Source organism: Terrapene carolina, unplaced genomic scaffold (genome assembly GCF_002925995.2).
Source record: "Terrapene carolina triunguis isolate 2854851 unplaced genomic scaffold, T_m_triunguis-2.0 Scaffold1114, whole genome shotgun sequence".
NCBI classification, from domain to species: domain Eukaryota; kingdom Metazoa; phylum Chordata; order Testudines; family Emydidae; genus Terrapene; species Terrapene triunguis.
Window position 1 is genome coordinate 1,065 of NW_020665465.1, and position 12,939 is coordinate 14,003.

General features: G+C 48.7%; 1 protein-coding gene across 1 annotated transcript; it reads right to left on the reverse strand.

The window, feature by feature from the left end:
- Positions 1 to 223: 223 nt before the first annotated feature.
- On the reverse strand, positions 224 to 7,610 carry LOC113408230 (deleted in malignant brain tumors 1 protein-like; the record flags this gene model as incomplete). Its single annotated transcript, XM_029913882.1, has 4 exons — positions 7,199 to 7,610; positions 5,472 to 5,801; positions 3,455 to 3,769; positions 224 to 553 (listed from the first exon to the last, which is right to left on the reverse strand). Coding segments are annotated over exons 1-4 (1,387 nt in total), but the record flags the coding sequence as incomplete, so codon positions are not given.
- Between the last annotated feature and the right edge of the window lie 5,329 nt (positions 7,611 to 12,939).

Consider the following 12,939-nt stretch of genomic DNA (forward strand, 5'->3'; position numbering starts at 1 on the left):
CCAGCATTAACTCCCAGACTGCTGGGAAAGTGCCAAGAGAGAGACAATGGGCAGGGCCTCAGTTTTAGCTCTCATCAGATACCCAGCTCAGGCCAGTCTGGGACATCAGAGTCAGGGCTGATTCAGAGGGGAGAATGACCCCTGTTGAGTAACACATGCTGCTCTGCTCCCTGCAGCACAGTACTCACCACACAGTGCCATGTGTGTCATGGGTGAGGGTTACCTGAGCACACAACACTGGCATCTTCTCCGTGGTTACAGTTATGGTCTCCCCAAGGCCTAGCCCTGCATTCGGAGAGGGCAGCTTCTGTCCCTGTGCAGTTAACATGATCCAGCCAGATGAGGTGAGATCCTTGTCCAAAGTGAGCCTCACGTGGCGCTAATGACGCCATCCCACAGCCCAGCTGCCTGCACACAACTCTGGCATCAAGAAAGTCCCAGTCATCATCACACACGGTTCCCCACTGCTGGCTCAGGAACACCTCGACTCTCCCTGCACAGCGATGTGGGCCGTTCACCAGCTGGAGCTGAGCAGGCTCTGAAATAGATAAACCTACAAACACAACATGTGAATAGAGACTCTCTTCAATTCATTTTACTACAAATGACTGAGTGATGACAGTGCCTCTCTGACCACAAAGTCCCAAAGGGCTCACATACAGCTACTGCTAGTGCATCTGTAGGGCCATGTCGCCCTCCACTGAGAAGCAGCCACCCCTGGAGCTCATTAAGAGGGCAGAGAAACATGCCACAGACATTCAATACAGCAAGTGAAGAGAATCCTAAGTCTGATCAAAATTGTAGCAGTGTTTTAGAGAGGCAGGAGGTAATTAAAACGTAAACACAATTCTTCAGTCACAAAGGTTGGGTTCTTTGATCCATCCTGGTTAAGTAGGGAAGTGAAGGCAGCAATAAGAAATACAATATTTTACACCCACACCCACCCACACCATGAAAGGAAAAAGGGGGAAGTAAAGACTATTAATCAGCAATTATGAAACACAGATAATTGATAAAGGAAGCTAAAGGTATTAATGAAAACTCTACAGCTGTTAGGCTTAAGAACAATAAAAACAATTTATTTAAATATATCGGGAACAAATGAAATCCTAGCAAAGATATTAGCCCATTCCTTAATAGTGATGGTCAAATGGTCAGTCATGATGCAGAAAAGATAGAATGTTCTGTATTTGGAAGGATGATGTAGAGTAATAATGAAATACTTTCTATTCAATGACCAGGCAATATGTTAATCAGCAACTATTGAAGCTCAACACTTTCAAATCTGGAGAACCAGATAACTTACACCTAAGGGTATTAAAATAATTGGCTGAGGGACTCTTTGAGCCATTGATTTTGATATTTAACAAATTCTGGAACACTGGGCAAGTCCCAGAGAACTTGGAAAAGATTAATGTGCCAATATTTAAAAAAGGTGAAAGGGATGTCCTGGGAAATTATAAGTAGAATATCCTGACATCAATCCTAGGCAAAATAATGGAAAGGAGGCAATCAGTAAAGAATTAAAGGATGGCAGCATAATTCATGTCAATCAACACGGCTTTACGGAAAATAGATCTTGATAGCTTGCCATTGTTTTCTGATGAGATCACAACACTGTTGGATAAGGGTAGATGTGTTGACATTCTATACTCAGCCCCACATTCTGAGCTGTGTCTTTGAGACGCACAGCATAGAACTCACAGCTCAGGGTGGGGGTTATGGTGGCTTTAAGCCACCTTTGTGCCTGCCCCATTCTGGGCTACTTTGGGGGCTGAAGAGACCCCTGGAATAACTTGGACAGTTGTGGGCCTTATGTGGGTTATGGCAGCCTCCAGGGGGCTGCCCTGTGGGCTGCAGCATTGACAGAATGTCAGTAGCGCTGTGTGTTGCAGCAGTCCCATCTTTGACAGCCCCGGCATGCCCCTACCCCAGGCCTTGTGAGGGGGTCCTTGGAGGACAGCCATCTGGCTGTCTTCTTCACGCCCCGTGCTGGGCCAGCACTTGGGTTTTTAGGGCCCCTTTATGTTGCTCCAGCTCTTTTACCCAGCATAAAGGCACCGGAATGGGGGGGAGGAACTGGAAACTGGAATGTAGAAATGTATTTGGGGTTTGACTTCGTCCCACAAAACATTCTAGCTTAAAACACTAGCACTCTACAAAATCAATGCATTCCGTATTAAATTAAAACTGGTCTAACTGATAGATTGCAAAAAATAATTGTAACAGGGAATCATCATCCAATGGGGTGACTGAAGTGGGGTCCTGCAGGGACCTGTTCTGGGCCCAATGATATTAAATATTTTTTAACAATCTGATCTGGAGGAAATGTAAAATGACTGCTGGTGAAGATTGCAGATGACACAACAATTGGTGGAGTGGTGATAATGATGGGAACAGGTCAGTTATACAGACGGATCTGGATTGCTTGGTACGGAGAGGATCATTTGAACAACATGCATGTTAACACAGCCGACTAGATCTAGGAACAAAGAATGCAGGGCGCACTTGCAGGACGGGGCGGGGGGGGCTGTCAGCTGGAACGTAGAGACTCTGCAAAAGATCTAGGGTGGGAACCAGCTGAGCATGAGTTCCCAGTGTGATGTTGCAGCTAAGAGGGCAAATGCCATCTTGGGATGTACAAGCAGAGGAATATCATGTAGGAGGAGGGAAGTGGTATTAGCTCTCCACATGGCGTTAGTGAGACTGGTGTCCAGTTCTCATGTCCACACTTCCAAAGATAAGTTGAAAGGGCTCAGAAAAGAGCTCCGAGGATGAATCGAGGTGCGGGAAACCTGCCTTCTAGTGAAAAGACTTATGAAGCTCAGTCTGTTTAGTTTGCTCAAGAGAAGGTTAAAGGGTGACTTGATCACAGTCTCCAAGTGCCACATGGGTAGAGATTTCTGAGAGCAGAAGGTTGTTAAATCTGGCATAGGAAGGCGGAACGAGATCCAAGAGTTTGAAGCTGAATGGCAGGAATAAGCTGGGCATGTTTACCAGTGAGTGGAATTAACCACTGAAACAACTGGTGGGGATTCTCCATCACCTGGAGTCTTTCCATTGAGCCTGGGTGTCGTTCTGAAACGTAAGCTATAGCTCATCCAGAAGTGTGGGCTCCCTGCAGGAGAGACTGGGAAGGATTCTATGTGATGGCTGTAATGGTCCTTTAGACTTTAAAACCTATTAATTTCTCAACTTGCCAATGAGCTAAAGAAATGGGGTTAGCCCCCAGAGTCCAGTAAAAGTGACAGAGGATGGCGAGCCCCCATGAGCGCAGGCTGGGTCTGCTCACCAATGAAGCCCAAGCGGTATCTCCATCCCCACAGTAACTCCATCTGCAACAGCAGAGCATTAGGGTTCGGGCGGGCTCAGAGAGTAGAGTGCTCGCTGGTGAGCTATTGGCACTGATTCCTGCAGCACAGCGCTCCCTAGGGATGACCTGGGCTAATATTACCTGAGCACACAACACCGGCAGCTTCTTCATGGGTGCAGTTATGGACTCCCCAGGGCTTGGCCCTGCATTCGGTGATGGCTGCCTCTGTCCCTGTGCAGTGGACATCATTCAGCCAGATGGGGTCAGAGGCTTGTCCAAACTGCGCTCTTCCTGGGGCTGATAATGCCGTCCCGCAGCCCAGCTGCCTGCACACAACTCCGGCATCACGTAGGTCCCAGCTGTGATCACACACGGTTCCCCATTGCTGGTTATGAAGCACTTCGACTCTTCCTGTGCAGCGACCTCGGCTGTTCACCAGTCGGAGCTGGGAGTGCTCTGAAATGGTCAAACCCACCAATGCACCACAGGCATTACCATGGAGCTGTACCGAGGCCAGAGCTAAAAGGAAAAGGTGGCCGCTACCTTTACGGGAGTGTCGGACGATGATTTTTTTAAAGGAAGGATGAAAAAGTGGCAATGAATGAAACTTAGAAATGATAATGTGCCGGGTAGTTGAAATGTCGATGTTGGTTTGCAGCAGCTCGGGGTCAGACCCATAGCAGAGCAACTCTTCAAAAATTGCCACTTTTCATTATTGTTAATGGCGTGTTTCCCATTTTTAGCCTTTGTTGGCACCTGTTTGTAAAAATCACTTCCCACACTGCTGTACATTAGCCAAGATGGGCAGGCATGGTGTCCCTAGCCTCTGTTTGCCAGAAGCTGGGAATGGACGACAGGGCATGGATCACTTGGTGATTACCTGTTCTGTTCATTCCCTCTGAAGCAGTTGGCATTGGCCACTGTTGAAAGACAGGATACTGGGTTAAATGGACCTTTGGTCTGATCCAGTATGGCCGTTCTTATGTTCTTACATATGCTAATGAGGAAAACAGCAATTGGATGTCGGTACGTCTCTTTATTAATTTAGAAAATAATATTTTAAAATGACTCTTGATAAAGATGATAACATGAAACTGACGTATTTCTGAGTGACACGAGTATTCTTAGCCTAAAAGTTCCTCTGGGGGCACATCACACCCATAGCCGGCTCTCTATGCCAGTTCCTCATAGCACTTGGTTGAGGGTCTTGGTCCTGCTCTTTGTCCTGGGCCCAGCAGATCTAATCTAACCTAAAGCTCCAGAATGAGGACCAGCTTCCCTCACAACATGGAGCTCTCTCCCATAGGGGTAAAGCTGGATACAGAACTTGCTCAGGGGCTGTAGAGTAAACTGCCTCAGGAACTAAGAACCATCACAGACCTTAACGCCTTCCACTCTCAGTGCCAGCAGCAAACCTCTGACCTGCCTTCTCCAACACAAACACAGGGCAATGTGGCCATTCAGCTAGCGCAAGGCAGTCCGCCACATCAGTGATGAGGACAGGATAAGAACTACACGTGGCTGAAACTTTAAAATTCCAGTTCGCAGGACCAGACCAAATCATTTTGAAATTTCCCATGAATCGGAAATTCTGAAAAAATTCCGTTTCAGAAAATTCCGATTTTCTTATTTTGTTTTGGAATTTCAGACTTTTGTTTCAAATTCTGTTTGATGAGGTTCTATTCATGCGTATATTATTTGTATGTTATTTTTTGACTTGTCAGTAGTACAAGTGACTAATATGCACTACTACCACTGACAAGTCAGGATCTGACATAATAATATTCTGTTATTGTTATATTATTATATGTTCTATTGCTAGTCTATTGTTTATTTTTAAAATCATTAGGGGCAGCTGCTACTTAGTATTGATTAAGAATATTATCTTTTATTTTATGTCAAAGTTGTAATGAAAGACTTTGAGCTGCAGCCCTGCTCCCTGCAGCACAGCGCCCCCTAGGTCCAGCACTGACTGCGAAGGGAGATTGCCCCTTAGTGAACTCACCCACCCCATTCTTTGCAAACCAGGCCCACTAATGCCAGGCTGGGTCACTGAGGCCAGTGCTGACTGTGAGGGGAGAGCGCCCCCTGCTGAACCACCATCACTGCAGTACAGGCCCCCTATCACCATGCAGGAAATTACATACGTGAGGGTTACCTGAGCACACAACACTGGCATCTTCTTCATGAGTACAGTTATGGTCTCCCCAAAGTCTAGCCCTGCACTCGGTGAGGGAATCTTCTGTTCCTGTGCAGTTAATCTCATCCAGCCAGATGGGGTGAGACCCTTCTCCAAACCAAGCTTTTTCTGGGACTGATAACACTGCCCCACACGCCAACTGCCTGCACACGACTTTGGCATCATTCATATCCCAGCTGTGATCACACACGGCTCCCCATTGCTGGTCATGAAGCACCTCGACTCGGCCAGCGCAGCGACTTGGGCCATTCACCAGGCGGAGCTGAGTGTGTTCCGAAATGGTCAAACCTACAAACGCCCCAGGAGAAAAAAGACTAACCAGTAAAATCCACCCCAGGGGGATGCTGTAATTATCCCCCCCAAACAAGTGCACTAAACCCAGGAAATTCAGTGTTAAGGTGACACTGCAAAGAACCCTCAGCATATTATGATCTGGGAGGTCACAGCTAAGCACCAATCAACCTTAACTCTGCCCTGCAGTGACTGGGGGCTTTGGACAGTGCTGGTCTCTCAGGTGCATGTATGGCCCAGTAGGCATGTTACAGAGCTGGGAATTCTGGGAATTGTATGGAGCCAGATTGAGGGCTTGTAAAAAGCCCCTCCCAGACCCCCAACAGTCAGCAGCACAGGGCAGAATTGAGGCTGCCTAGCTTGGCTGTGCTTGAGATGCCCGTGCCCATGGGGATGGGACCAGGAGTCCAACGAACAAGCCACATCACCAGCTGCAGGGCCCAGAGAGCCCACCCATGCTGGGAGCACCCCTACTGCCATCGGTGGAAGACCTGCCTGCATGGGACAGCCCCTCTGCAACAGGAGCTAGGAGCAGGCAGGGACCCACTGCATCCAGTGGGGAGAGCTATCGACCTCCCAGCAAAGGGCCCCTCCTGCCATTGTCCCCCAGAGCTTCTGACCAGCCGAGGTGGGTGGAGGGCTATGGGGGAGCGTGTGTTGTGCCTGCGTGGCTGTGGGCAGGCAGTGGTTATTTCTGTGGCATGGTGGGGTGTCTCTGTTACCCAACCTCCCTGTCGACTCCCCTGCTCCAAACCTACCCGGCGATGAAGCGTGGTTTCCCCTTCTCACGGGCTGGCCCTTGGCTCTGTACAATGCCCTAGAGATCACAGGGGCTGTCTGGCCTTTCATGCACCTGGCCACTAGGTGGAGGCACTGAGTACAGAGAACACAGGGCCCGCTGGACCAAAGGTGGGACACCCCAGAGCGGGGGAAGCATTGGGAGTGCCCCTTGAGGGGCCTGAACATGGCTTCCCTGGAGGGAGTGGGGGGGTGTCCCAGGCCAGCACATGCCTGGGAAGGACCATGTGACCATGTGGGAGCTCAGCATAGGGAGCAGGGCTGGGGTGGGGCTGTGTAGCCTGAGAGCAGAGTCCCAGAGGGGACTGTGATGCTGGGGTAAGGGACAAGAGAGGATGTGGGAAGCCCAGAAGGGAAGACTTCATTTGAAACACCAGTTGGGAGATGTATGAGTATCCCCAGGTCACACCCAGAAGGGAAACTGAGGCCCCATAGCACACCTCAGTGTGGCAGCTTTGTTGGACATGTTACAGTCACTCACCCCACTCCCAGCAGCACAACGCCCCCAGCGCTGCTCTGGGGCATTGGGGCGAGAACTGACTATGGGGGGGAGAACGCCTCCACCTCCTGCACAATAAGACAGGGGTTAATATTACCTGAGCAGTCAACACCGGCATCTTCTCTGTGGGTACAGTTCTTGCCTCCCCAAGGACTAGCTCTGCATTCAGAGAGGGCAGCTTCTGTCCCTGTGCAGTTAACCTCAGCCAGCCAGATGGGGTCAGACCCTTCTCCAAACTCAGCCAGCCCTGGGGCTGATAACGCTGTCCCACAGCCCAGCTGCCTGCACACGACTCCAGCATCCAGTAAGTCCCAGCCATCATCACACACGGTTCCCCACTGCTGGTTGTGAAGCACCTCGACTCTCCCAGCACAACGACTCGAGCCATTCACCAGCCGGAGCTGAGCGTGCTCTGAAACACTCAAACCTACAAGTGCAATGTGGGAATAAAGACTCAGAGAGCGGAAGATTAGGTCTAAGTCATGAACGTCCTTTCTAGCATCCTCCATGCCCACGTGTCTTTACAGCGGGCTGTTCCCCATCTCCTGGGAGCCTGGAGGCAACCAGACTTTTGCCCCTGAGCCAGGGCTTAGGATGTGAGTTTCAACAGCAGAAAACCCTAACTGTATAAAGGTAACAAATTCCTGCAGCCCAGACTATTTACACCAAGGGCTGCACAAGAAATATGATTTCCTTCTTGAGAACATACCTCCCTTTCGAAGGACATAGGCAAGTGGCAGAAGCCCTACCCATAATGCCGTCCTTGATGGGCAAATGGGGGTGTGGCTTTTGCTACATGTGGGTTGCACCAGTTCGACTGAATTTAGTTAACCCTGTGCAAAATCCTGTGGAGACACTCTTATTTTGGATTTGGCAATTCTGGGGTTAGCTTCCCACTGTCCGAACAGGGACGAAGCAGAACCAAGATAAGTGTAGACACTCCAACCGGCATGGTTTTCACTCCGTTTGCAAACAGCACTTTAGTTAACCCAGTGCAGGTTTACGCCTAAGGAACTGACTGATGCTAAAACACAGTGGGAACCCAGGTCAGGACTGGAAGGGAGCTCCTGGGTCATCTAGTCGAATCCCCTGCTATTGCAGGCGTCCCCCATCATATCATCCCATTCGTAAACACGTCAAGCTCCATCTTCAAACTAGTTCGGGTGTTTGTCTCCACTCCTCCTACTGGGAGGCTGCTCCAGAACCTCCTTCCTCTGATGGTTAGAACCCGTCTTCTAATTTCCAGCCTCAATTTATTCCTGGCCAGTTTATCCCCATTTGTTCTGGTGCCAGCATTATCCATTAGCTTAAATAGCTCTTCTTTCCCCCGACTCCTGAGGTATGTGTAGAGAACCATCAGATCCCCTGTCAGCCTGCGTTTGCTAGGCTAAACAAGCCAAGCTCTCCAGTCTCCTGGTCATCCTAGCAGCCCTTCTCTGCACCTGGGCCTGTTTGAATTCACACCCCGGTGAGGCTGGGCAGGGCTCGTAACCCCATGGGCTGGATGGGTAACGTAGGTCCAGAGTGACTAAGTGGCTTGCTCAAGGTCACACAGGAAATCTGTGCCAGAACAGGGACTTGAACCACAGCCCAGAGTCATAGAGTTTAAGGCCAGAAGGGGCCACCAGATAATCTGACCTCCTGTGTATCACAGGCCACCAGCACCACCTGGCACCTGCACACTAAACCCTACAATGGAAACCCTCCTGTGTATCACGGCCCTCGGGAGACTAGACTATTGTGTGCCACAGACAGAGACTAGGAGGGACTGAGGTGCACCAAGGCTCGAGGCCCCTGCCATGGCAGGGAATTGATTAAATGAGATACACCCAGATGATCCCAGCATATGACCCACACCCCACACTGCCGAGGAAGGTGAACCCCCCCCATAAGGTCACTGCCAGTCTGACCTGGGGAAATTCTTTCCTGACTCCACACGTGGTGATCAGTTAGACCCTGAGCATGTGAGCGAACCAGCCAGCCAAGCACTGTGAGAGAGAAGCTTGGTGCCACCTCAGAGCCCTGGCCTACCCTGTCCTGTGTCCCATCTCCAGCCATGCGCAGTCCTGATGCTTCAAAGGAAGGAGACCAAAAAACCTCCACAACCCTGCCACCTCCAAAATACGCCCAAACAAACCACCCAACCAACCAAAACTACATTGGGGAAAAAATTCCCTTCCTGACCAGCTGAAGCCCTGAAACTGGAGATTTTAGGAACATTGCAACAGAATCGGCCCCCAGCGCTGCCGAGCTCTGCTCCTCACCACCACAATCAATCCTGTCATACAATCCTACTAAAAAATTCGGGCAGCTCACTCTTAAAACAATAACTAAGTTGTTGGCCCCCACAACTCCTATTGGGAGGCTCTTCCAGAACCTGCCTCCTCTGATGGTTAAAAACCTTCTTCTAATTTCCAGTCTGAATTTGTTCATGGCCAATTTATATCCATTTGCTCTTGCACCAACATTGTCCTTTATCTTCAATAGCTCTTCACCCTCCCTGGTATTTACCCCCCAGTGTTTTTACAGAGAACAATCAGATCCCCTCTCAGCCTTCTTTTTGCTAAATGAAAAGGCCAAGCTCATAAGAACATAAGAACATAAGAATGGCCATACTGGGTCAGACCAGCTCAGTATCCTGTCTACCGACAGTGGTCAATGCCAGGTGCCCCAGAGGGAGTGAACCTAACAGGTAATGATCAAGTGATCTCTCTCCTGCCATCCATCTCCACCCTCTGACAAACAGAGGCTAGGGACACCATTCCTTACCAGTGGCTTCCAGTGTCTTTTCATAAGATAGTCCCTCCAAACCCTGATCATCCTAGTAGCTTTTGTCTGCACCTGTTCCAGTTTGAATGAAGCTTCCTTGAACATGGGTGACCAGAATCACACTCCGTATTCCAGATGAGGCCTTACGAATGCCTCGTACAATGGCATTAATACTTTTCTCTCATTACTGGAAGTGCCTCGCCTGATACACCCTAGGATTGCATTTGTCTTTTTTGCAGCCTCATCACATTCATGGTTCAGAGTCATCCCGTGATCGAGCCGCACTCGCAGGTCTTTCTCCTCCTCCATTGCTTCCAATCGATGAGCCCCCAGTTTGTAGTAGAAATTCTTATTATTAGACGCTTAGTGCATGATGTTCAACTTTGTACTATTGAATTTCATCCCATTTCTGTTATTCTTGTCTTCAAGATCAGCCAAATCTTTCTGTAGAATACTCTGATCCTCCTCTGTTCTGATCACATCTCCCAACTTTGTGCCATCAGCTAATTTCATTAGTGCACTCCCACTTTTTGTGCCAAGTCATTAATAAGAATATTGAATAAGACTGATACCAAGACCAATCCTTGAGGAACTCCACTAGTAACCTCCCTCAGCCTGATAGTTCACCTTTTGGCACAACCTGTTGCCTTCTTCCCTTTATCCAGTTCCTCACCCGCCTTACAATGCTTGTACCAATCCCCATCTTTCCTAATTTAACTAATAATTTCCCATGTGGTACTTTGACAAAAGCTTTACTGAAAGTCCAAGTATATTAGATGTACTGCATTTACCTTATCTAAAAAATCAGATATTGTCTCACAGAAGGAAATTGGGTTAGTCTGGCACAATCTACCTTTGGTAAACGATTGCATTACAGCCCCTTTTCCATTTACCTCAATGAATTTAAATATTCTTTCCTTCACAATTTCTTCTAAAACCTTTTCTACTATCGAGGTCAGATTAATGGGTCTGTAATTGCCTGGATCACTTTTCCCCCCGCTTTCTTAAATATAGTTACGACAGTAGCTATTCTCCAGTCATATGGTACTGTCCCCGAATACATAGATTTATTAAAAATCATTGCTAGTGGACTAGCAATCTCATGTACCAGTTCTTTCAGTATTCTGGGATGGATATTAGCTGGCCTTCCCAATTTGGATGCATTAAGCACTTTTAAATTTTTCTTCCACCTTAGATGTGTTTATTTCCATGTGTATACCCTCATCTCCATCAGCGTTCCTGCCTTCATGCCCTTGTATCATATTATCATCCTTATTGAAAACTGAGGTGAAGTATTCATTTCATTTTTAGGCCATACCAAGATTAGTTTTGATCTCCTCCCTATCCACGTTACATTGCAACCCAACCTCATCCTTCCTTATCCTCTAGAAACCTACCCACTGGGACATCCTTTGTCTCAGGAAATTCCTAACTTTGAACACATCCTTGCCCAGGAGATTTGGGATTACAGAACTCTACCATCGCCAGGCAGAAAAAAAGTCTATTTATTTCATCAGATTGTGGGTGTAATTTTCAAAATCCCATGGGATTTAGGCTCCTACAGCCCAAAGCCTATGGGTCCTAGGCTCCGAACTCCCATTTAAATCTGACCCCCCCCCTTCCTATCCCTTGCAGGACAGTGCCCCCTAGTGCTGAAATAAGTGAGAATTCTGAGCTTCAATACCTTTGAGGATCTGGGACTAACTAAATCCCTTTTAAAAATGGAAATGAGGAGCCGAAGTCACTTAGAGGTTTTAAAAACATTTTAAATGGAGATATCCTAACTCCTAGAACTGGAAGGGACCTTGAAAGGTCATCGAGTCCAGCCCCCTGCCTTCACTAGCAGGATCAAGTACTGATATTGTCCCAGATCCCTAAGTGGCCCCCTTAAGGATTGAACTCACAACCCTGGATTTAGCAGGCCAATGCTCAAACCACTGAGCTATCCCTCCCATCCCTGCTTCTTTTTGCTCGTGATCCTGTGAAGTGACGATGCAGCTCCTGCTGCTTCGTTGTCTTTAAGAGAAGAGCTTACTTAAATCTGGGAGCCGAGGTACCTGCTCCACGCCGTCACCTGAAATTTCCAGTACCACTCCTAGGGCCTTTGAGGGGAGACACTCTCACTGGAGAGGTTTCTAGACACCAAGAGGCATGTTAAAGACAGTGGGGGAGTCTGACTGCAGAATTGTCATACCCAAGCATTCACAAATCATGAGTCGCGCACACACAAAATCATGAGATTGGCTTCAAAATCATGATTTTTTTTTTAAGAGAAAAAATTACGTGTTGGGAGCTGTGCTCTGATTTTTGAACTGCCCATGGGGTGTATGTGTGTGGGTGACAGTTGGTGTTGCTCATTTTTCATGGGAAATACAATTCTGCGCCCCCGCATGCCGACATCCATGAATTTTGTGCCCCCCCCGCCCACGTCTAGCCCAGCCCCACAGGAGTTCTACCCACCCAGCCACACAACAATTCTGCACACACCCCTTTTGCCACCCAGCTCCACATCAGATCCTTCTGCAGCTGCGTGAGGAGGCTTTTCTCCCCTGGCAGACTTGGAGTGGGGGGGGGGGGAGCAGGAGCAGTTCCTGGGGATTTTACCCCCTCAGTCCTTCCTGTCCCAGGCCTGGTGTTGAGGGGAGAGGGGAGCAGAACAGCCTATTCTGACATAGCATCACTGCTATCGTTATGGGCGCTGCTATGATCTAGTTAGATAGATTATGTCTGCATGTGCTGCAACCAGATCTCCCAACTGCAGTGCAGTCACACCCACTCTGAGCCAGTGGGCTCTCTCCTGTATCCCCGGTCCTCTCCTGCTCCATCCCAGAATTGGGGATTAAAACCCCAGAGGCCTGAATCACTGCTCCCTGCTCTAACTACTAGATGACACTTCCCTCCCAGAGCTGGTGATAGAACCCAGGAGTCCTGACTCCCAGGGAAATGTTACATCTAGTCTGCAAAGGTGCCAGAGGAGCAGATTCTGTAACCAGTTTTTGAAATCTCTGTGCAGCTGAACGGCAGGAGAAAAGGGCACTCACCCCCAAGCCAGCCCAGAAGGACGAGCAG